A 23,343-nucleotide genomic window follows, 5' to 3' on the forward strand; every position below is an offset into this window, starting at 1 on the left:
CCGTTAGCTGATTCTGTGTTCCATGTGTCCATGTTGCTTGTTGTTTTTGTGTTTTCCGTATCTCCTGTATTGTCAGCGTCTTTGAGCCTCGGAAAAGCGCTATATAAATGTAATGAATTATTATTATTATTATTATACATACATACATACATACATACATACATACATACATACATACATAGTGGAGGCTCCTCCATAGAGGTGGAGGAGGCCTGGCCTCCCCAATAATTTGAGAGAAGAGAGAGAGATTTAAAAAAGCAATAATTATATTTATTTAATTTATTTATTTATTTAACAAAAAACATATTTGATTTTTTTAAATATTAATATTATTTCTGTTTTGTTCATAAATCTGAATTTTTCCATGGCTAAAACCCAATATTGCAATTGTAAAGCACCTACAGGCCAGAATCCCTATCCGTTTGTATTGAGGGAGGCCAGGCCTCCCCCAGGAAAGTGGTTTCTCATAGAAGTCAATGTAATGCAATTTTTTTCATGGCAATATGTGATTGGCCAAATCACTGAAAATGGGTGGGCAAGGGAGGCCTGGCCTCACCATGCATTGAGTCCAGGGCTGAAAGATTGACATTTTGTTCGTCCAATCACATGAAGCCATTTTGAGAATTCGCCAGTCACTTCAGTCAAAGAAACACTCACCATAGTGGCTACGAGTGTCCTATCAACTTGTCCTTTGCAGGACACGTCTAGAACACCCATGGCTATTATCCCTGAACATAATAGCTCATTTGGCTTAAAATGACCTCGGAAGTCGGCGAGATTCTGGCGCGATTTATACATCGAATAGGTAGACAACATTTTGGATTTATTGAACAGTTTTATTTTTAATGTAGTCGATTTCGTTTTATTACAAGTCAATTTAATATTCTTCAATTTTTTCCAAGCGGAAAACAATTGGCCTCCTCAATTCTGGAAGTCACCAGCCTCCACTGATACATACATACATACAGTACATACATACAGTACATACATACATACATACAGTACATACATACATATACGGTACATACATACATACATGTACATAATGTATGTATGTATGTATCTATGTATGTATGTATGTATGTATGTATGTATGTATGTATCCATATATACAATATGTACCATGCACTACATTCTATTACTGTAATATTTTGAGTATGTTGAGCAAATAATAATAATATGAGATATATGATATATATATATATATATATAATAACAATATTATAATAATAATGTCATGTTCATATTTTCTACCCTCTCTCTGGTCACTCTCTCCATTCACAAATTCATTATGTGACACCAACATGTTGGAGTTACCATGGTTACTTTTTTTTGTCCATTGTCAAGCCTGGCCCCTATGATCACATGATGCAGATGATGGGTAGCGATGCAAGAGGAAAGATAGGATGGAGGGAGAGAGAGAGAGAGAGAGAGAGAGAGAGAGAGAGAGAGAGAGAGAGAGAGAGCACACACACACACACACACACACACACACCACACACACACACACACACACACACACACACACACACACACACACAGAAGAGGTAACTTCTCCCTTCCCCCTTACTGTGCAAGTGTGTGTGTGTGTGTGTGTGTGTGTGTGTGTGTGTGTGTGTGTGTGTGTGTACTATAGTATATTGCCTTTGATGTATGCATGTCAACACAACAGTGATATAGGACATAGCACAGAGCACCTGCTTTCAATGAACCTAAAGAAAGGAACAGGCATGGAAATATTGCAAATAAACTGAATCCCAGAATGAATACCTTCTGTTGCACCATGTTTGTATGCCACTGCATATTCTGCCTAGTGAGTAACAGGGGATTTGAGACAAGATGGAGAAAATATATAATATTTTATGGAATGTTTTGTGGCATAAACTAACACAGTCCTAGTACATTGACAATATTTCAGGGTAATTATTACTGGACACAATCACAATAACTATAGGTAGCTACATTGTGGTGCTTGCCACAATGTATTCTGTTTTCCAAGACAAATCAGTAAAGTGAGCAAGGATGTAAGCTATTTGTTGGCTTGTTACAGTGTCCTATGTCTAATATCCTATGTTGTTCCACTGGTTGTCTTTCTTTATAGCTACCGGTAGTTACTATTTACAGCTATTCTTGCACTACGAATGTTACCAGGTCTATTTTCAAAGCCACGTGTATGCATGCTTGACGGCTGACAGTGTTTTAGATGAAACCCAACCCTAGGCTAAGATAATGTCATTGAAGTGCACAAGACCTATACTGGGGGGTCATAAAGAGTGCATGCTCATGTCCTCTCCTGTCTTCACCTGATTTTCTTGTGGCTTGTTGTTTTATTCTTTTTCAAGATTAAAACCATAACAAAAACAATAAAACACACATCGAACCCATCGGTGTGAACCCTAACCCTGACTGAGGATCCACACATGCAACTGTTAAGGTGGCAGTAGGCAGGATTGCGGAAAACTGCCACATAACTGCAATCATTTTGTTAGTTTGTTATTATTTTGAGTTCTGTGTGAAATGATATCAGATGTGGATTTTATTCTCTGCTTTTTTGTGTTGTTCCAGTGCAAAAGAAATAAACATGTGAATACCAAAGCATTTGTAATTGCAATTTTCTGGGAGAAGTGGTGCATTATCTGACAGAAGTGCAGGGGTGCCAATATTTTTGTCCATGACTGTATTTATTCCTATAAATGTATATGCAGACTCTTAGACTATTATATGAATAGCTGTAGAGGGGCAGAATGAATATGTACAGTATATTTTTCTGTTAGAGGATCAAACAGAAGACATATTAGAATGCTGACATTCCTTTTATAGTGTAATTGTTGGAAATGTAGTGGGTTTTCTAATTGAGCAACGTAAATGGCGGTTTTGTGGTGTGTTGTCTCCAAATAGGTTTGCAAATACAAACAAGGATTTCCAAGGGTGACAATGCTTAGGACAAGTACTATTTTTGTTCTTGTTTTGTTCTTCTGATGACAACACATTCCATGTTTCTATGTTGATAATTTGTTTTCAATAATCTGTATCTTTGTTTCAGTGTAAATATTGTGAATGTCAAAAATGATTATTTTGCTGCTACATTGCCTGGGCAATACCTTTTAAAAATGAATACATTTACAATATATGAACTTAATGTCGACTCTCCTGATTATTCTGTCAAGAAAGATTATTCAATGTTCAATCTCAATCTCAATTATCTCAATTACCTCAATGTATTAATTAGGTCTTGAACTGTGGGCAATGATATAGGCCTGGCATTATAATATCCAGCTTTTTAGTCATGCTACCCATGCAGTAAGAGAGTCACACAGAGAAAGTGCCAGAACAGGGTGGTAAAAGCGAGATAGAGGGGAGCAGGATTTGTCCAGCCTACAGCAGCTGTCCAACGTCACTATGACAGACAGGCCCAACTGAGTGACAAAAATACCCCCCAAGTCCCAGGAGCAACCAACTCAGCACGGGGGTCAGAAAAGTACTTAATAAAAACTAAAACTTCTCAATAAATCCTAAGCTTCAGCAATTTCCCAAAATGGACTCCCAAAATGTACTTTTCCCACTACAGTTCACTGATTAGTTTCTGTCAGTCATTTCAACATTATCTTTATAGAAACAAAGACCACCCTTCAGTCCCACATGACCCCACTTATCTATCTGACTTGGTACAGCTCACGAGGTGGCAGTCTATTTTAGTAGTAGGGGTGTGGAATGCCCAGTTGTGATACTTGGAAGATATAGAAGACACAATCTTAGGTAGTGGTACCTCTGCCATCCAGCCACTCTATCCAGTCTCTCTCTCTCTCTATCTCCCACCTATTGGACTGTCTATCTGTCTCTCGAAGCACCACGTCTGAAATGGAGAACATTGAGGTGTTTGACTCACCTGGAAAGGGGAGGGGTCTAAAAGCCTCCAAGGAACTGTGGGCAGGAGATGTGATTTTCTCAGAGCCAAGTTTCGCTGCTGTTGTATTTGACAGGTACTGTATGGATGAATGAATGGGTTTGGCTTGACAATGCATGACTAACTCTGTACACATGGGGACCTCAAATGGGGAATGATATATCTTTCTAAACCATTCCTATCCCTTCTGGGTTTCGGTCGAATGAAACATCAGTTTAATTTTGGTTTAATTACACTGAAAAGTTTGGCTAGGCCTACTGTAGTTTAGTTACACTAAATTGATTGATAGATTTGAGTTTTATTGGGTTGGTTATATATTTTTTCTAATACAATTATTTGTTGGTAAAATGGTAATAATGATTAAGATTGAAACATAAACTTCATCTGGGGTATTATCTATTCAATCACAGGGTTTGTTCATATTGCTTGACATCTCTGATTCAGGGACAATGCTGTTAAGGCTACCACCTGGCTGTGGCACATCAAACAATCAGTTATGATGTCATGCTCTCTGTCTTTATGGGCAATAAATTAACCTCATACAATAAATCACCACATACACCAGGGGAGGCTAGTAGAGGCAGAAATTGGAGGACAGGCTCATGTAATGGAATGAGGAATGGTATCAAACACACTTGCATTACAATGAGCCCGTCCTCTAATTTTTACCTCCACCAGCCTACACTGACATACACACATTCCAACACGTATACACAAGCTTATCATACTTGAGGACATGACACTGTAGATGATAATTATTAGTGTGCTTGCAAAGCTTGCACTACTGTTATTCATCATACCTTTTTGTTATTATTATTCTATTTTCTTCTCGCTGCTACCTAGGCCTACAGCTTTTACGTAAAACATACCATTTATAACATGCAGAGAGGTCTAACTTGAGTTGCTTGTTTTCAACTTATGTTAATCATTATACTTTTAAAAATATGTTGTTATATTATTATTTAAAAGTGCAAAAGGTTTTATGTCTGTCTTTTACAAATAGCCTCTCTTCAATCTATTCTAGAAATCTAACTAACTATGTAACTAGTAAGAAAGGAATACCAGGTACGTTTTCTTTTCTGTGGGACACTAAAAACTCTCATCCTCTACATCCTCTACTACCAATAATTAGAGCCAGCGAAGCAAGGACACAAAGTTTCTCCTGAAACGTCCTTTTCTAGTCTATTTATTTTATCTGACCATGATGGATAGACCACTCTGTGTGAACTGACCTGTTACTACTCTGAATGTTCTCAGAACTAGAGATAAAAAAGTTTAGATAAGAGAAGAAAAAAACTGTTGTGTGGTCATGGCACTTTATAGTAAATCTATTTATCTGTGTGTCTTTCATACATAAGATGTGCTATGCTGTGAGAAGTGAATAACTTCCCGACTGTATAGAGCACCTGTCTATCTGGACTGTTTCCCTTGTCTTCCCCCCCCCCTCCCCCCCCCTCCCCCTCTCTCCTCCCCTCATATCACATCTCTCTTCTTTCCCCATCTCCAGCCTGGTCGACATGATCTGCCACAGCTGTTTCCGTAAACCGGAAATAAAGCTGCAGAGGTGTGGTACGTGTAAGTTTGCCCAGTACTGCGACCGTACCTGCCAGCGTGCTGGCTGGGATGAACACAAGCTGGAGTGCGGTGCCATCAAGACCTACGGCAAGGTCCCCAATGAGAACATCCGGTAAGGGGGGGAGAGGGAAGGGACGGAAGGGTGCGATGAGGATGGAGGAAGAATGGGGGGTCAGAGGGAATATACAGGATTAACTAAAGCTTGCTTGCGCCAATACTATATACCTCTCTGATTCATACAGTAACACTCACACATTCAGGTATACTACATGTACAAAGGGTTTAAAATCAGTTTACAGTACTGGATACTTTTTTATTGGTTCAAGTCCTCAGACATAATGCTTCCCTGGTCACTATCAAGTAACAGACTACTAAAGTTTGTGTGAACCTTGACCTCATATTTTGTATCTTTTTGTTAATAGTCTGGCTGCCCGTGTTATTTGGCGTATGGATAAAGAGGGTGGGGTTGTATCAGACACGCAGCTCACCTCATTGGACGATCTGGAGGACCACCTCTATGATATGACAGAGGATGACCTGAAGGAGCTGAAAGTGGACATACACAACTTCCTGGACTATTGGCCGCGCAACAGCAAGCAGCATGTTGTTGCCACCGTCTCACACATCTTAGGAGTGGTACGTTCTCTGTTTTCTCTTTGCTTTTATTATCTTTAAGCCACTCCATCTTTTCCTAACTTTGTCTTTCTCCTCTCCTCTCCTCTCCTCTCCTCTCCTCTCCTCTCCTCTCCTCTTTTCTCCTCTCCTCTCCTCTCCTCTCCTCTCCTCTCCTCTCCTCTCTTCTCTTCTCTTCTCCTCTTCTCCTCTTCTCTCCTCTCCTCTCCTCTCCTCTCCTCTCCTCTCCTCTCCTCTCCTCCCCTACCCTCCCCTCCTCTCCTCCTTTTCCTTGCCCTCCTTTCCTCCCCTCTCCTCCTTTCCCTTGCCCTCTTCTCCTCTCCTCTCCTCTCTCAGATAACCTGTAATGGCTTTACTATCAGTGACCAGAGGGGTCTCCAGACAGTGGGAGTGGGACTGTTCCCTAACCTTTGCTTGGTCAACCACGACTGCTGGCCAAACTGCACCGTCATCCTTAACCACGGAAAGTATGTAACAGACCCACACCAGAGCTGAGGTTAAATGCATTTCAATTCATATCCTGAATTGAAATGGAATTGACCCTACCCTAACTCCTTCATGTCTACAGTGATATTCACGCTTGAGTGTGAGAGGGTGTGTGAGTGTGTGCACACACAAGTGTGTGATAGACTCTGCGTGTTTGGTGTAAACTGCTTCCTACTTTGTCTTTCAGCCAGTCGGCTGTGAATACTATGTATCACTCTCAACGGAGGTGGGTCTCTGGCATCAAATCCCTTCTCCTGTTCTTCCCTTTCTGAATATCAGAAATAAAAAAAACTCACAATTTTAAACTCATCCTAATACCAGCTCCTAAAACCTCTAAAATCATCCATAATGACACCACCCGTCTCCATAAAAAAACTTCATCCACAAGTCACCCATACCTTCAATCCGTCACTTGTGAGGATAAACTTGATAATGATGAGTTCTACAATCTGACTTGTCACCACCACCACCACCATATCATCATAATAGACTAGCCAGCTAACTCACTAATCACACTAGATCAGGAGATATCAGACGCCTGATTTGACTCTATCACCATACCTAATGATAATAATATCATACCGTCTTCTAGGGACCGTCTCTCTCCAGTCACCTCTTTCACTTTTGGGCTGTCTTTTTCTGTCTGTGTGTCGTTCTCTCTCTGTCTGAACTGAATATACACAGAGTGCTGTGTGAGTGATGGATTAGTATTGTATTGTGTGTGATGTGAACACCGATGTGAATATCTGTGATAAATTTGGTGTAGCTTGTAGAATTCCTATAGGTCTATGCAGACTATTCACATTAATACATACAGTATTGTGCATTGCTGTGACAATTCCATTTTCCATACCTGACTTGATTATATGATTGCTTGCTGTGACCAGCTACATATCAGACATATAAGGTGGATTCCCCTCCTAGCTAGAAAAAGAGGAGGAATGCCGAATATGCCAACCAGGAATCTGCTTTCACCTGTACCTGCTCTACTTCTTTCACATAATTGTAGATAAAGGGGGGCAAAACAAAAAAACAAGCCATTTTAGACAATACAGACACCTCACACCTCCAACGCACCTCCATGTCCCCTCCTCTCTGTGTCTTTCCCACCCCAGGATTGAGCTGCGTTCCCTGGGAAAGATCGCAGAGGGAGAGGAGCTGACAGTGACATATGTGGACTTCATGAGTATGACGAGCGAGAGAATGAGGCAGCTGAAACAGCAGTACTTCTTTGACTGCACCTGTGAACACTGCAGAGGCCATCTCAAAGATGACCTGAAGATGGGGGGCGCGGAGGTGGACGGAGTCAAGGTGTGTGTGTGTGAAATGATTTAGTAGCTGATTCAAGGTTAAATGTTAACGATGCACAGTGAATTGTTATGTGACCGTATCAATCCACATATCCCTTATCACCTGTGTGTGTGTGTGTGTGTGTGTGTGTGTGTCTGTGTGTTTGTGTGTGTGAAATGATATAGTAGCGGTTTCAAGATTATATGATATCTGCACATCGATTTGTTAGTACTGTATTAATCCTCTTATCTTTTTGACAATAATCTGACAACACACACACACACACACACACACACACACACACACACACACACACACACACACACACACACACACACAGTTGATAAGGGTGCAGCTGTGCAAATGTGCATTCACCTCACTCACCACCAGAAAGGGGAATGGGCCCCTGTCCGCACATACATATCAACAGTGAGGTTCGAGTGTGTCTGTGTCTGGGGCTATTATTAGAGAGAGTCAGGAGTTATTATTATGGGTATAAGGTTCTAATAATGAGCATAGTGCTGGAGCCATACTGTCTTTCTCTGTGTGGAATTCTCCATGCAAGAGCCCGTGAATCTGATATGAGAAAGCATGTATGCATGCATGTTAGCATGTATGTTAAGACTTGGATCTTATCTCTAATCAAATTAATCAGTTTCTCTTGTACTGTAGGTACCTGAGGAGCTGGTAAAAGAGGTAACAGAATACAGCGGCAAAGTGATGGAGTTGATGGACAAGGCTCGTTATGAGGGAAACTACCACGAGGTATGACATACAGTCAGTACGCACACATCATTTGTCTTCATTGATTTCTGACAACCTTTCACTCGTCTAAAACCATCCCACTGTAGTTCCATTTACTGTATCTTTCCACTGCTCAGAATTCTCTTTTTCATCGCCCCCCCCCCCCCTCTTGCAGGTGATGAAGATGTGCAGGGAATGCATGGAGAAGCAGGAGAATGTGTTGGCTGACACACACATCTACCAGCTGAGGATGTGGAGCACAGCCAGCGAGGTGCTCGCCTATCTGCAGTACATCGAGGAGGCCGCCGACTACTCGCGCAAAATGGTGGACGGCTACGTGTGAGTGACGGACATGTTTTGGGAGTAAAATGGAACGTGTTTCTGGGTGATTGCTTTCACTGATGTGACTCACATTCACCCTCCGTTCCATTTCGCCACAGTTAAGTTAGTCAGACGTATTCTTTTCTCTCTGACAGAAAGCTGTACCATCCGAACAATGCAGCACTGGGCATGGCCATCATGCGGGGAGGAGTGACCCACTGGCAGGCTGGCAAGATCGTGATAGCCCATGGGATGATCTGTAAGGCCTATGCCATCCTCATGATCACCCACGGCGCAATGCACCCCATCGTCAAGGACCTGGAGGTGAGACAGATATGTGCAGACACACACAGATATATACTGAAGACACAGATAGAGAGATAGACAGACACAGGCAAACACGCACACACATGCACGCACACAGTCACTAACACAAAACAACCCCCCCCCCACCATCTCCCCCCCCCCTACTCCAGGCGATGCGTAATCAGGCAGAGATGGAGCTGAGGATGTTCCATCAGAATGAGTATGTGTACCACAGCATGAGGGAGGCGGCCCTGAGGAACCAGCCTGTGAGCATGATGCAGGAGCCCATGCAGGAGAGCATCAAGAACCTCTTCCGTCGTCAGAAGTGACCTCACAGCACACTCGCACAATGACCTCATAGGTCACGGAACATAATGTTCAGATACAATGACTGGATGTTTGACACCTTGATCTAGATAGTACTAACAGCTGAATGCTAATTCCCAGAAGTCTAGCCACATTGCTATCATACCTGGGGCACGTTTAGTTGGCTCGACGTTGTGCCACGTTTTCATGGGGAACTTATGTTATGTTAACTTATAACACATGCTGTCAACAGTGTGGAATGTTCAACCTTCTGTCTGCCCTCATTTGGTGGTCAGGGCAAAGCATGACAGGTGACAGGTGCTCAATCAGCACCCATTGTTAGTCCGAATGCTGTTCATAAACAATAGTTTTCATTCAATTGAATGTTGCACAACTGTGTGGCCTGCTGAACGCACCCCTGCTCTCAGATCCCCGGCCCAGGGTCTCACGGATGTTTACCCACATTGAAATCTAACAATCTGTTCAAAAAGTCAGCAAAAACATTTATGCCGATTTCTGTGATTGCCTCATATGTATCCCACTGCCTTTTTGTATTTGATCCATCATTAAAACTCACATTAAAAGTGCAATGCTCAATTCGTTTTAAGCCACATGGCTGGCCTACCATTTGTTATTTGTCTGGCTAGGGAAATGTGAAAGCTGTATGACAATGGTTTACTAACAATGAAGTATAAGTATATATATTTTAAGTTTAAATAAAAGTAGGTGTACTAAACAGAGACATTTATATAAGCTATAACTATATACTATAACTATATTCATTTATCATGAATGGAAGTGACCATTGAACGGAACAAATCCCAGATTGCACCATTACGTTTGGGTCTTTCTCCTCTTGCTCTTCTGTGCCACTGTCACAGTCACACCACAGACTTAAGACATAAGAAGTTTGTGTGGGATATTACATAGGTACTTGGTTGAAATAGATCACGGGCCTCTGAGTTACAGACTATTTATTTAAGCAAAGTTACATACAGCCTAAAGCATCCCCACTCCGGATGTTATAGAGAGGGGTCAGCTCTGGTCGATGGTCAGCAGGAAAAAAGAGAAAGAGCTGTCTTAGCTCACGCATTTTATACTTCCAATAATATGGTAATACAAGGCTATGACATGGCACATATACAGTGTATATGTTAGGGTGTGAACAGGACAGGTTAGGGTGTGAAAAGAGGGACAGTATCACTCAAATCAAAGGGCAGGGGGCAGGTCACAGGAAGGGAGGCCATCTTGACCATGTGGTCTCTAGGACAAAGGAATTCTAATTCATAAAACCCCCCTTGTTAGGAATCTTGGAGACAATGAAAAAGGCAGAACAGGTCTGTGAATGTGTGTGCAATAAGACAGGTATCTACAGGTTCTATACACAGGTCTATGTGTGTGTGTGTGTGTGTGTGTGTGTGTGTGTGTGTGTGTGTGTGTGTGTGTGTGTGTGTGTGTGTGTGTGTGCGTGTGTGTGTGTGTGAAAATATACCACATTTGTAAGCCTACATGAGATGGATGACTTTAGAAGATACAGTACATTTACACGTGGTGACCTGATGGTGAGACCCCCCCCACCCTCACCCCTACCCACACCTTCAGAGAGAAAAGACATACTGTACACCATGTATCTCTTACAAGCTTTATTAGTAATATACAGAACACATATCAGGACTATCCACTTGTCAGTATCTTACCTGTCTTTTTATACATAGGCATACTGTACATATAATATATTAGTAGCATTAGCATTAGCATTATAAAGGCAATCTAAACAGGAGTTGTCAGGGTTAGTGAGGTTGCCTGGTGACAGTGCAGAGAGAGGTCGTTATAAGGGGGAACAGGTGGGATGATGAATGGACTACAGCTAGGTGATCTCTAACTACAAATCCCATCCCAACCCTATCTCCCAAATGACTCCCATGGAACCCTGGCTTCGCTGGGAGCTCATTGGTGGACTCGATGAGGAGGGGTGCGGCCAGCCATGTGCAGGAGCCTGAGGATGATATCGCCAGAGTCGCTGCCCTCTGATTGGCTGATTTGATCAGAGTCCTCTTCCTCTGCGAGACAGGATTGGTCGGCAGTGCAGCTCTCTGAGATATGAGAAAGGGATGCAGGAAGTAAAATTGTTTTACACTAGTCTGAAATCCCCCCGCCTAGGAGTGGTCATATGTCTACTGCTGTGTCCTTCGATAGCCTTTTGGAGTTTCTAAGATACACAACCATAACCTTTCAGATGTAAGAGTCTAGGAGTAGGGGGTGTTACTATTACAAGGGCATTATGCTAGCCCTCACGTTAGCTTTCAATGTTTAATCTTTGAGCATATTTGTATACGTCCTTATATTTCATTTTCATGGCTTTATCATCTGTTGAAATGTCCTGTACCTGAGTCACAGCAGACCCCTGGAGCAGCGCAGCGCCCACCCTCTGATCCACAGGGTCTCCCTCCCGCCTGGCAGGGGGTGGGTAGGTAGTTCTCCTCCACACAATGTGCTGCCTCTGGGGAGCCCAGCAAGCAGCCCAGCCCCTCTCCACAGCAGATACTGGGGCCAAAGCAGTGGCCCCTGTCCCCGGGGCCACACAACATGCACTGGAGAGAAGAGAGAATTATAACAATTGCTGTATTATTCTATTCACCATCATTTTATTACATCATTCTATTCATCCTTGCTCCATCAAGACAAAGGAGGTGATTTTGATATAGACAAGTGGATGGAAAGAGTCACATAACTCATATCCTCTTAAATCATTGGAGTCCTTGTATTCAAAACACAAGTCTTACTTCTCTTTTACTGGAAACAGTTCAATCTCCGGAGAATAAAAGCACTTTCTGATACAGCAGCTCTAAAGAGCCCTAGTTGAGCCTCACCTTGCGTTGTGGGGCGTCCATGATGGATCTCTTCCCTCCAATGGGACAGTTAGAGATGTAGCAGGCTGTGCAGACGGACAGGAAGAAGAGTAGACACACGGACACGGCAGCTCCAGTCATATCTACGAAGAAGGAGAGAGAGAAGAATGGAGAGGTTAGAAAGGAAGGGCAGGGAGAGGTAAAGAGGAGAAAAAGGGCAGAGGAAGAGACGAGGCAGGGGAGGGAGGGAGGGAGGTATACAGAGAAAGAGAGAGGAGTGGAGACAGAGGCAGTAAGAAGGTATTCCTGTATACAGGTACAATATGCAGAAACAAAGACAGACAGACAGTCAGACAGATAGGCAGACAGATGGACAGACAGAAATATGAACAGACAGACACTAACACACACATCCTTCTCCTCAGACTCACTTCTTGCTGATCTCCTGCTCAACAGTAGAAGTCGGGGGTTGGTGTGGTTTCAGAGTGAGTCCCGGGTGACTGTTGAGGATCTGTTGAGGTTCTATGTCCTGAGGACCACCCAGACCTCTTATATACCCTATCTCCTCCCTCTGTGAGTGACATGGAGCCTTGCTAGCCACTTAGTCTTCATTAGCTAGCCTATCTTACTCACCCTCACCCCCAGTGACAGAGCTGGCCCCAAGGCTGGGCTGAGCAGAGGGCTGGGCAGGGGCACAGAGGCCTGGTCAGAACACAGTCATTAGTCACAGTCATTAGTGAAGGTCTGTGTCCGTGATCATGCATGTGAGAGTGGAGAGAAAGGTTAGAGGAATGTAGACGATTGAGGTGTTGGAGAGGTAGGTTCCAAGAGATGAGATAAGGTGGTGATGGTGAGGTCATTGTTGTAGAGTAGTCATCAACTTCAAAACATAACAACTGTGCACATGTGTTTGGAATGTTAAGTGAATACCGACATGTTGCCAATTTCATCAGTCAAGTATAGGAATATGTTCAAAACACTCACGCGTGCACGCACACACGCGCACACACACACACACACACACACACACACACACACACACACACACATAATTTGTCACCTTGATAAACCTGCTAATAGCTCATATAGGAATTAGCACACATTGTCCAGGTCTTAGGTCAATTGATGAAACGATCTCATTAACACAGATGACGATTATCAGCAGTTTATTAAAGACTTTCCACTGTTTAAATGTGATGAGCTCAATTAGTTCTCTCAGGATTTGTGATGCTGTTATGCATGGAGAAAGGCAGGGTCAAGGTTTATTAAGTGGAGGTTTATTTATATCATTTTCGAATCAGTCCGGAGTATGTTACTGCTGCTTTTCAACAGCGAGTCACAGAGAGGTCAGAGGTCATTGGCGTTGTTGTCAGACACTTGTCTGGCCTTTCAATCCTCCCTTCACTGATCAACTGATTCACTGATATGACTGTTGCTGTCATGATGGAACCTCCAGATATTCAGTCGAGTTAGATCAGAAAAACTTCAAGGGGAGAAAGGAATTCTGTTTGAAAGTATTGAAAAGGGTGATGGTGTTGCTGTCCTCTTGTCTTGCACACTACCAGTCAGACCCAAGCGTCGACAGTTGAGTTCTTACAGTGGTAAAGCATCTCTGCTCCCCTGTGGGCATATTGAGTCATTGCATGTGTTACACTGTGAGGATTATTCTTACATCAACCATCTATCTATGCAGAGGAATAATTCCCCATGGTATCTTTTAAGATGCGTCATTAGATACATATATATTTTTTTTAAAAATATATATATTTAGATAACCCAATCCACTTGCACTTTATAATGAAATGATCAACTCTTAAAAAAAGATTATTGGGCTTCACTTTGATTGGGATTTATCTTTATACATGCTCATGGTCATGTTGTTACTTAAGTCACTTGTTGATATATTTTGATATATAAGTTATCATGAGCATTAAGAGCATGCATGGCATATCTATCAGCTTCCTCTGGTAATTTCTCATTGGTCAACTAGATTGCACCTATACACAATTGACCTGTTGCAGCATCACATTTTCCCACATTTCCTGCAGCCATCATTACAATAAATATATTCATACTTATGTCATATGAGTTTGAATTTATCAAGATTTTGAGGGGGATTTAGACTAGAAAACCCTGTCCTTTGATTTCATGACAATTTATAACTCTATAATATTCCAACTGCATTGTTCTACTTTTTTAAGTGTTGAAAATTGGCCTAATCCTGCCTTTTCCCAAAGCTGTGTAAATCCTTATTTCGTAGAGAAATGGAGATGTCTATCTAGTGTTTCCTTATTTTTCTGCAGGAAGGCACTCGGCTTGTTGACTTCCTCTCCCCTCCCTTCCTTCCTTCTCTCCGAAGGTACTCATCTGAAAAATGAGAACAAAGTGATTGTTCCTGTTCTCTTTCTTAAGTCACTTCAAATGCTGTCTGCGGACGGGCGGCTCATTGTCGGGAGTGGGGCCAGAGAGGAGAGAGCGGAGAGACAGGTACAGCAGGCTACAGTACCTCAGCCTACACAGAGCTCTACAGAGTACAGAGTCTAGGCTGGGCGACACTGGACTACACTGGACTGGTGAGTGGCCACAGATACTTTCTCAGACTTAGACAGGGCACTGGATGGCATAGGGATAAGGAGGGGCTTCTGTTTAGTGTCTGTGTTGTATTGTGTTGAATCCACTGGGGATACACATGGCAGGGCATGTGTTGGAGGAGAGGGGTCTCTGGATACGGTGCCATCATCATGATCAGGTTGGGTAAAGAGAGAGTGTGTGCGATCAAAACATTTGAAGAATGTTTTTGTATTTCATCGATAAAGGCAACATTGAGCATACAAGGTTGCATGGAGCCCAATTAAAGAGGACATACCATATGAGAGTATGTTTTTAATAAGTTATTTGAAGATGCATTGATATTAGGTGCATTAATTAATTAATGCATTAATAACTGCTTAATTGTCAACTGTTTGACATGGTTCTCTGCAAATTATTATTTGTTGCCTCTGCTTATATCTGAGAAGAAAATTCAGAGAATTTGAGAAGACCATTCAGATACAATCCAATATATTACAATCCAATATATCCGTTGCATATTTTCTTGTATGAAAAAATCAAATTATGTGGGATACATGTGAAAAACTGTCTTTTACCTCTGAAGTTTGTTTTGAACACAAGTATGCATTAGATAATAATATTCTTACTCTAGATTCAATAACATAATGAAACCTGACCACTTTTCTGAGAAAGATAACAGCACGCATAGAGATCACACACTGTTTACTGTGATAGAATTCATATATTATAGAGGGTTGTGCCGTCCTCTTTTTAGCCAAACTGCAGAAGTGGAACAGTTCCCTGTCTGACTATCTGCTTCACATTATCATAACATGCATCCTCTGTTTACCACACCCCCTTTCTACATTCTACAAGAAAACGTATTCTCTTTAGAATACTTTTTTTTACTGTACATATAGATTACAGTACATGTTTTGTCCTTTCATTTGGATGGAGTGCATTTCTGAGTTACAGTAAGAGATCATACTGTATACAGTATCAACAGTGAAGGACAAAAAGAGAAGTACCCTTGCACCCATCAGTTGCAAAGTAGAGAGGGGGGGAGAAGCGAAAAGTGTGCAGGAGGGAGAGGTGAAGGTTGACAGTTGACTTCCTGATTTCAGGACTGGCAAAGAAAAGGAGGGCTGTGAGAGAGTAGACTGGGGGAAGTGACAGATTTGAGGTTTAACAGAGGGAAAAGAGGATTTGATATTGTCACTGCTACCTGTGGCTTTCCTTCTTCATAGGCACTAGACTTAGTAGGACTGGTTCTCTTTTCAATGATCTACATGAATTTGTTCCTGTGTGTACTTTCCCAGGTAGACGATGGAAACAGATGTGATCGGTTTCAGACCAGGAAGGAGTCCTGGTCTGAGAGATGAACTAAGACCAGTCACTCACCACAACCTTTACCTGAGCCCACCTCCTCTCTACCTGAGACCCTTCAAAAACTCCCCTCCCAGATATATTGATATGTCCCCTACCAGCCACACCTACGACGGCACATTCAGCCCTCCTTCTCACTATCGCCCCCTAGACACAGAGGGTGTCCATAACACCCATAGGGAGGGCTCCCAAAAACGCAAAAGAACTCCTATCAAAATGGACCCCCAAGATTCTGAATCCCCTACCGGAGACATTAAGCAGGTGGAGGGGCGTGACTACGGCAGCACCAGGACTGTGGATCTCTCCCACCTCCCCTTCTCCCTCCCTCCCCGCCCCATCCCCATCCCCTCCCCCTCTCCCAAACCTCTCCCAGGAATGATCGACCTAAACAGGCTGCAGCTGCAGCTGCACCACAGGGCTTTGTCCAGGTGTGACCAAGTCATGGGCCTCCCTGTGCAGGTGAAGCAGGAACCCCTTAGCCCCTCACCCCTATGGCCCCCCTCCCCCCTCCTCCTCCACCACCCTCCACCTCCATACTTCCCCCCTCTCCACCCCAGCCTCCTCCCCTTCCCCTACTTTATGCCCGGGCCGGTCATGCACCTCTCTCCTGGGGCCTTCTACCACCCCAGAGAGGCCCTCAGACCCAGTAGACGTGGCCCAGATGGAGGCACCAGAGCTGGGATGACCACCACGGAGAAGCTGGGTCTCAACATCCACATCGACGACAGCTACTATGTAGACGTAGGGGGAGACCAGAAGAGGTGGAAGTGTCGTATGTGTGAGAAGTCCTACACTTCCAAGTACAACCTGGTCACACATATCCTGGGCCACAACGGGATCAAGCCCCATGGATGCCATCTGTGTGGGAAGCTGTTCAAGCAGCTGAGTCACCTGCACACACACCTGCTGACCCACCAGGGTATGCGCCCACACAAGTGCCAGGTGTGTCACAAAGCTTTCACCCAGACCAGCCACTTGAAGAGACACATGATGCAACACAGCGACGTGAAGCCATATAGGTAAGGGCCTGGAGGATCCATATATGTCTGTCATTTCTCTAACTAATATGTCTGGTCCATGTCGAATTTCATGTATACTTGCTGACAAACTCTCTTCTCCTCTCCTCTCCTCTCCTCTCCTCTCCTCTCCTCTCCTCTCCCCTCCCCTCCCCCCCTCCCTTCTCCCCTCCTCTCCTCTGCAGCTGTAGGGTGTGTGGGCGAGGCTTTGCGTACCCCAGTGAGCTGCGGGCCCATGAGCTGAAGCATGAGAAGGGCCAGGACAATGTGTGTGTGGAGTGTGGCCTGGATTTCCCCACGCTGGCTCAACTGAAGAGACATCTGAACTCCCACCGTGGACCCACCCTTTACAGGTGAAGAGGAACATGCAACCAAGGGGCATGCAGGCACACACACACACACACACACACACACACACACACACACACAACACACACAGTCCTATATAACAACTTTCCACAAGACCGTTTTTGGCTAAATACAGGGTGCATTACTTGGTCTTGTTACAGGTGTGGCGAGTGTCAGAAGAGCTTCCAGTACCCCAGCCAGCTGCAGAACCACATGATGAAGCACAAAGACATTCGGCCCTACATCTGCAGCGAGTGTGGCATGGAATTCATCCAGTCCCATCACCTGAAACAACACACACTCACTCATAAGGTAGACATGTTGGATTCTACTTTTCTTTGGAGATTGATGCTACAGTTCCAGTACACACCTACTGGTCACAATGTCAATTGAATATAAATAAATATAAGGTATAGACAGGTGGACAAAATGTATAACATTTCACCCCAGTATTATCATAGAGCGTATAGTGAAAAGTGATAAATACAGTGCATCATGTTATCCAGTCAGATTGATGGAGTCAGGTCCTCACAAAGCAACAAATCTCTGTGCTGTTACCCTTGAACTCACCACTGCTACCCATTCTCTTCCTCTATCCCTCTCTCTCTCTCTCTCTCTCTCTCTCTCTCTCTCTCTCTCTCTCTCTCTCTCTATCTCTCTATCTCTCAGGGGGTGAAAGAGCACAAGTGTCGTATCTGTGGGCGTGAGTTCACCCTCCTGGCCAACATGAAGCGCCATGTCCTCATCCACACCAACATCCGGGCCTACCAGTGCCACTTGTGCTTCAAAAGCTTCGTCCAGAAACAGACCCTCAAGGCCCACATGATCGTCCACTCGGATATCAAACCATACAAGTGCAAGGTGGGTGTTGGTGCTGGTGTGAATGCTAACTAGAGAACATGAGACTAACTGTCTCATAACTGTAACTATTGTACATTACCAGTGCTGGTAAATCAATTTATTATTATACATGACAAGAGTATTTCAGTTTTGCTATTGCTGCAGCCACACAATAGGTGGTCTGCATAATATGCATAGTTACATGTCTTTGTGTGCATTTGACGATTTAATTCGGCTTAATTACTAAATCTGGTGTGCAAAAATCAACAGACAGTCCTAGAAGGGTCTGTACTCCTCTGGAGTTGCCTGTGTGACCTTGGTGTTTGGTAGCAGGGTTGAAACGATGACCAGATAGCAGGGAGGAGAGGCTTTTGGCAGCGAGAGCCTCCTCGTCCATAGGAAGGATATCGCTGCACAAACTGCCTCTCTAACAATGGCCCCCAGCCTCCCCGGAGAAAAGGCCCCGCAAATAGATTTCATCTCGCTTTCTCTGCTGCTGGAGGGAGCTTCCTGTTTTCTCACGGTCCTCTTGGACAGTTTACAGTCCCTCTCTCCTCCTGAAGGAAAGGACCACCCTAATAAAAAAGAATGCAGAGGAAGGACAGCGCAGGAGTTGCCCTTCCCAGCCCTCCTCCTGGCCCTGTCTCGATGTGGCTTCCTCTGCGTGTGTGAGTGTGTGTCAGTGTGTGAGTGCGTGTGTGTGTGCGTGTGCGTGTGTGTGTGCGTGTGCGTGTGTGTGTGTGTGTGTGTGTGTGTGTGTGTGTGTCAGTGTGTGTGTGTGTGTGTGTGTGTGTGTGTGTGTGTGTGTGTGTAGGTCTGTGCGTGCGTGCACATTCATTCATGATTACAGCTCTGCATACTGAGATGATTTAGTCATCGAACAAATGAGTTGTTTGGCAGGGAGCAAAGTTTGATAAATGGAGACTGCATTTGAACTTCAGTCTAAGGGCTGCTGTTCTGCCCTTGAAAGGTGTTTACTACAGAATAAAAGGCCACAGATGTGGCTAAAGGAATAAAGCCATGTCCAAAATGTTATCTAGAACAGTGTATACAAACCATTTCAATAGATTTTATGTGGTCAATTTGTCTGAAGGAAAACATTTCAATGTTGATTTTTGTTAATCGGTTGTTTGTTGCCATTCAAATAGCATTATACAATTATTTCATCAGAATGCTGATGGCAAAAAACATGCAAACAATACATAAATTCTTCTAAAACAGACTTACAGTAACATTTCCTTCAGGAGTGGAAGAATATATCTTGCACATTTTGTTTGTTCTTCAAATTATCCAGCTTGGTTTGACTGTAAGGTAGCAACAGTAGTAGTTTTTTATTAAGCTGTTCTTAAAGCACAAATTTGAATAATATAATTTTGTTTGTCTTCTAGCTGTGTGGAAAGGACTTCAACAGGATGCACAACCTGATGGGCCACATGCACCTCCACGCAGACAGCAAGCCCTTCAAGTGCCTGTACTGTCCTAGCAAGTTCACCCTGAAGGGAAACCTCACACGCCACATGAAGGTCAAACACGGCATCATGGACAGGGGACTGGACGCAAGAGGTGAGGGTTCCATTCCAATCATCTAAAGTTCATCTAAAAATATTCTGACACTGACATTGTTAGAATCTGAATCAAATCAAATCAAATTAAATTGTATTTATCCCCAAGGGGCAATTATTAATGAGCTCAGAAACAGAATCTAATCTTCTCTCTCTCGCTCCCCCAGTATTCAGACGGAGGGCGCGGTTCTGCCTGTCCAACCCGCTGGGCCTCCTGACCCGCTTCAGCCAGGAGGAGCCCTTTGACCTTTCCCAAAAGCCACGGCGGCCCCGATCCAGTCTGCGACTCTCCCAGTCAGACGGGGAGAGTGTCCCTGGGAGCTCCTGTCAGGAGGAGGACGAGGAGGAGAGCCTCTACAGGAGGAGCCAGTACAGCCCAGAGGTCTACCAGCATGAACCAGCTGTGGAGGAAGAGGATGTGTATAGACCTGAGCTGCTGGAGCAAGGTGAACAGATGTATCCAGCTGATCTAGGGCCAGGTGAGACAGATGAACAGGTGTTCCAACATAAGACAGCGGGCCAGGTGTACCGCTCGGGTGACCAGGTGTATGAAACAGAGTCAGATACCGGTGGACGCCACACAGAGCATGTAGCTGACAAGATATGTTACCCAGGACCAGGTGGAACTGATGAGCAGGTGAATGACGACTCAAGCTCAGAGCTAAGTGACGAGGTGTACCACCAGCGGGAGATGGACCAATCTGAGCCAGGTCAACGGGTGTCAGGTGACATAGAAGGCCAGGTGTTTGATTCAGAGTCAAGTGAAGAGATGTACACACCTGAACTAGATGAGAGAGAGTATACGTCAGAGGCAGGTGAACAGGGCTACCTTTCAGACCAATGTGAGAATGCAGAGGGTATAGAATCCAATGGTGAGGAAGAAGAGGGCATGGGGAGCATTCATGGTGGTGTTGATGGAGGACAGGGGGAGAAGCATCAGTGCTCTCTTGCTAGGGAAGAATATCAACGTGGAAGGTGTTATGAACACTCCTCTCCTACAGGGAATAGTCAGTTCTCTGACATGACTGGAGAATATTGTATTGAAGAAGCAGAGATTAAGAACTACTCTAAAATGCAGAGTAAAGAGAGGTTGAGTAGTGCTTGAATAAGAAGCTGTGAAGTGTGTTGTTTCAATTTCAAAAGCTGATAAAACTGACAAAACTAGTGAATATTGTATGAAATATGTGTCTTGGAGAAAGGAGATTTTGATCAGGGTGCTGTACATAAAATGCAATTGTTTTAGACATATCAATATATTTTTCTTTAGTTTATACGTTGATAAAGCCAATTCAATGAGCATGCAAACATTTGGATTTCAGCAAAAATCTAGAGTTCAGTATCATTTCAATCACTTCTAATGTTTTATTTTTTTATTTCTGAAATACAATTTCTAAATGATATTATTGATTATTTTGTAAAATCTCATACCAATCTATTTGTAAATTATTCTCTTTTATTGTGGAATTCATTGAGCCAATAGAAATGATCTCATGTAATGAGAGTAACCATTGTTTTGTGTGATTTCCTGTAAAACTTTGATTTACGGACATTGAACGAATGACCTAATCTGTATTTATAAAGAAATAATAATAAACAGAGAATTTAATACACTGATGTTTTTCCTCAATATTTCCTGCACATCATTAAAGGAATTTAATTCAGAAAATAATATAAATGTACCTACTGGTCTAAGGCATCTATTCTATATTATGTAGAAAATGCCTTGTATGGAGGGGATGACTGGCTTTTTGCATACGACCAAACATTCAACACCTAGGAAACAATATGTGACACTGACTAGTTCATCTGGGGCATTTCAATCATAGTGGCTCCCTCAACTCTCTTTCTTTTTTTACACTGATCTGAAAACACAGAGAATAATGTGATAGGTGCAGGGCCGGTCAGTCTATGCGGTTGCTTAGGGCCACAACCGCTACCCCCGTTGACGAAACACCCGTCAATTAAAAAGTCCGCTAGCACCCCCCCCCCCCCCCCCCCCCCGGTCGATGAAACACCCGTCAATGACAAAGTCCACCAGCACGCCCTATCCCCCTGCCCCCCACATTCAAAATTCAAAATGTTGCTTAAGGCCACCAAAGTCCACACTGGATAAGTGTGAACAATGTGGTTAGATAGTAAAGGCACCTACAAAGAAATAATTTTCACATGTCCAGTTCTTTCATATTAGTGCAGAAAGTAAGAAAGAAAGAAAGAAAAAAAGGAAGCCACTGTAGAACTATTGAAACACGCTCTAAAAGACTCACATCTCCCTGTAGGGAGTCGGTATCATCCATCGGCCACATTTCCTCCACTCTGAAAACCAACAATACAGAAGCAGAGATGATCACTCACAGGGAGTTTCAAACGAGCTGCCTCTCTTCTTAGAGAACAGAGATCTCTCGCTTCTCTCACAAAGGAGAGGAAGAGGAAGAGAAAACATCTCTCCATAACCCTTAGGTCCCCAACAAACAAACTCGGTGGGTGTCCCAGACAAAAAGCCTCCAAATCTCTCTGTATATTTTATTGTTGATTGATGTATTACTGTTGAAAGAAGAAAAGGAATGTACTGAGTTTATTCCACGTATTTGTACATTATCGAAGATCACTTTCTCAATGCATTCGTAGACCTCATGGTACTGTGGATTAGTTAAAAGTAAGGTTCACTAAGATACTGTGTATGTTTCACAAAGCTTTATGATTCCCTGAGAAGTTGACTATTTGGATCAGCCAACCTATCTGGTGGCTTGAATGTACCATTCATGTGATTTCAGGTACATCTCGAAACATTTCCCGTCAGTTGAAAAACAAAATACCAACGCTTCTCCATTTCTACCAAGAGAGAGACCACCATATCCTGAGAAAGAAACTGTGAACGGTTTTAGGAAGTTCTCATATCCTCCATTTCTCCTCTCTTCTCCTCACCTATACGGTTCCACACCTACCACGGGTGCAATGATAGGAAGTGTTTGTGAGGAAGTCTCTGGTAGGAATAGCCAGTAGTCACAGATCTAAGATCAGCATACCCTCCCCCAATCTAAAGCTTAACCATTAGTGAGGGACACAACACTGACCTGAGATCAGCGCCAGTAATTCAATAAGGTAGTGGTGATCACTCACGCTCAGGTCTGCTGAAGTGAAACTATTGGATGAGTCAGGAGGACAAAGGGACAACACACACACACACGCACACACACACACACACACACACACACACGCACGCACGCACG

General features: G+C 43.5%; 3 protein-coding genes across 3 annotated transcripts; 2 read left to right on the forward strand and 1 right to left on the reverse strand.

The window, feature by feature from the left end:
* Positions 1-3,858: 3,858 nt before the first annotated feature.
* On the forward strand, positions 3,859-9,588 carry smyd1b (SET and MYND domain containing 1b; the record flags this gene model as incomplete). Its single annotated transcript, XM_080532157.1, has 10 exons — positions 3,859-3,980; positions 5,412-5,591; positions 5,902-6,115; positions 6,449-6,579; positions 6,786-6,824; positions 7,714-7,909; positions 8,561-8,653; positions 8,808-8,971; positions 9,109-9,277; positions 9,430-9,588. 10 exons carry the CDS (start codon positions 3,859-3,861, stop codon positions 9,586-9,588), a joined length of 1,467 nt encoding a protein of 488 aa, XP_080388283.1.
* Positions 9,589-11,512: 1,924 nt separating this feature from the next.
* On the reverse strand, positions 11,513-12,555 carry LOC308158518 (isotocin-neurophysin IT 2-like; the record flags this gene model as incomplete). The annotated part of the gene is made up of 3 exons (XM_080532158.1): positions 11,513-11,658; positions 11,952-12,156; positions 12,436-12,555. The coding sequence occupies 3 exons, from the start codon at positions 12,553-12,555 to the stop codon at positions 11,513-11,515; spliced, it is 471 nt and encodes a 156-aa protein (XP_080388284.1).
* A 3,735-nt stretch (positions 12,556-16,290) lies between these two features.
* On the forward strand, positions 16,291-21,221 carry znf366 (zinc finger protein 366; the record flags this gene model as incomplete). The annotated part of the gene is made up of 7 exons (XM_080531376.1): positions 16,291-17,369; positions 17,552-17,719; positions 17,876-18,026; positions 18,384-18,575; positions 19,943-20,117; positions 20,284-20,958; positions 21,118-21,221. 7 exons carry the CDS (start codon positions 16,291-16,293, stop codon positions 21,219-21,221), a joined length of 2,544 nt encoding a protein of 847 aa, XP_080387502.1.
* Positions 21,222-23,343: the final 2,122 nt, after the last annotated feature.

This window comes from Nansenia antarctica, assembly GCF_963989245.1.
Source record: "Nansenia antarctica genome assembly, chromosome: 5".
Lineage (NCBI taxonomy): Eukaryota > Metazoa > Chordata > Actinopteri > Argentiniformes > Microstomatidae > Nansenia > Nansenia antarctica.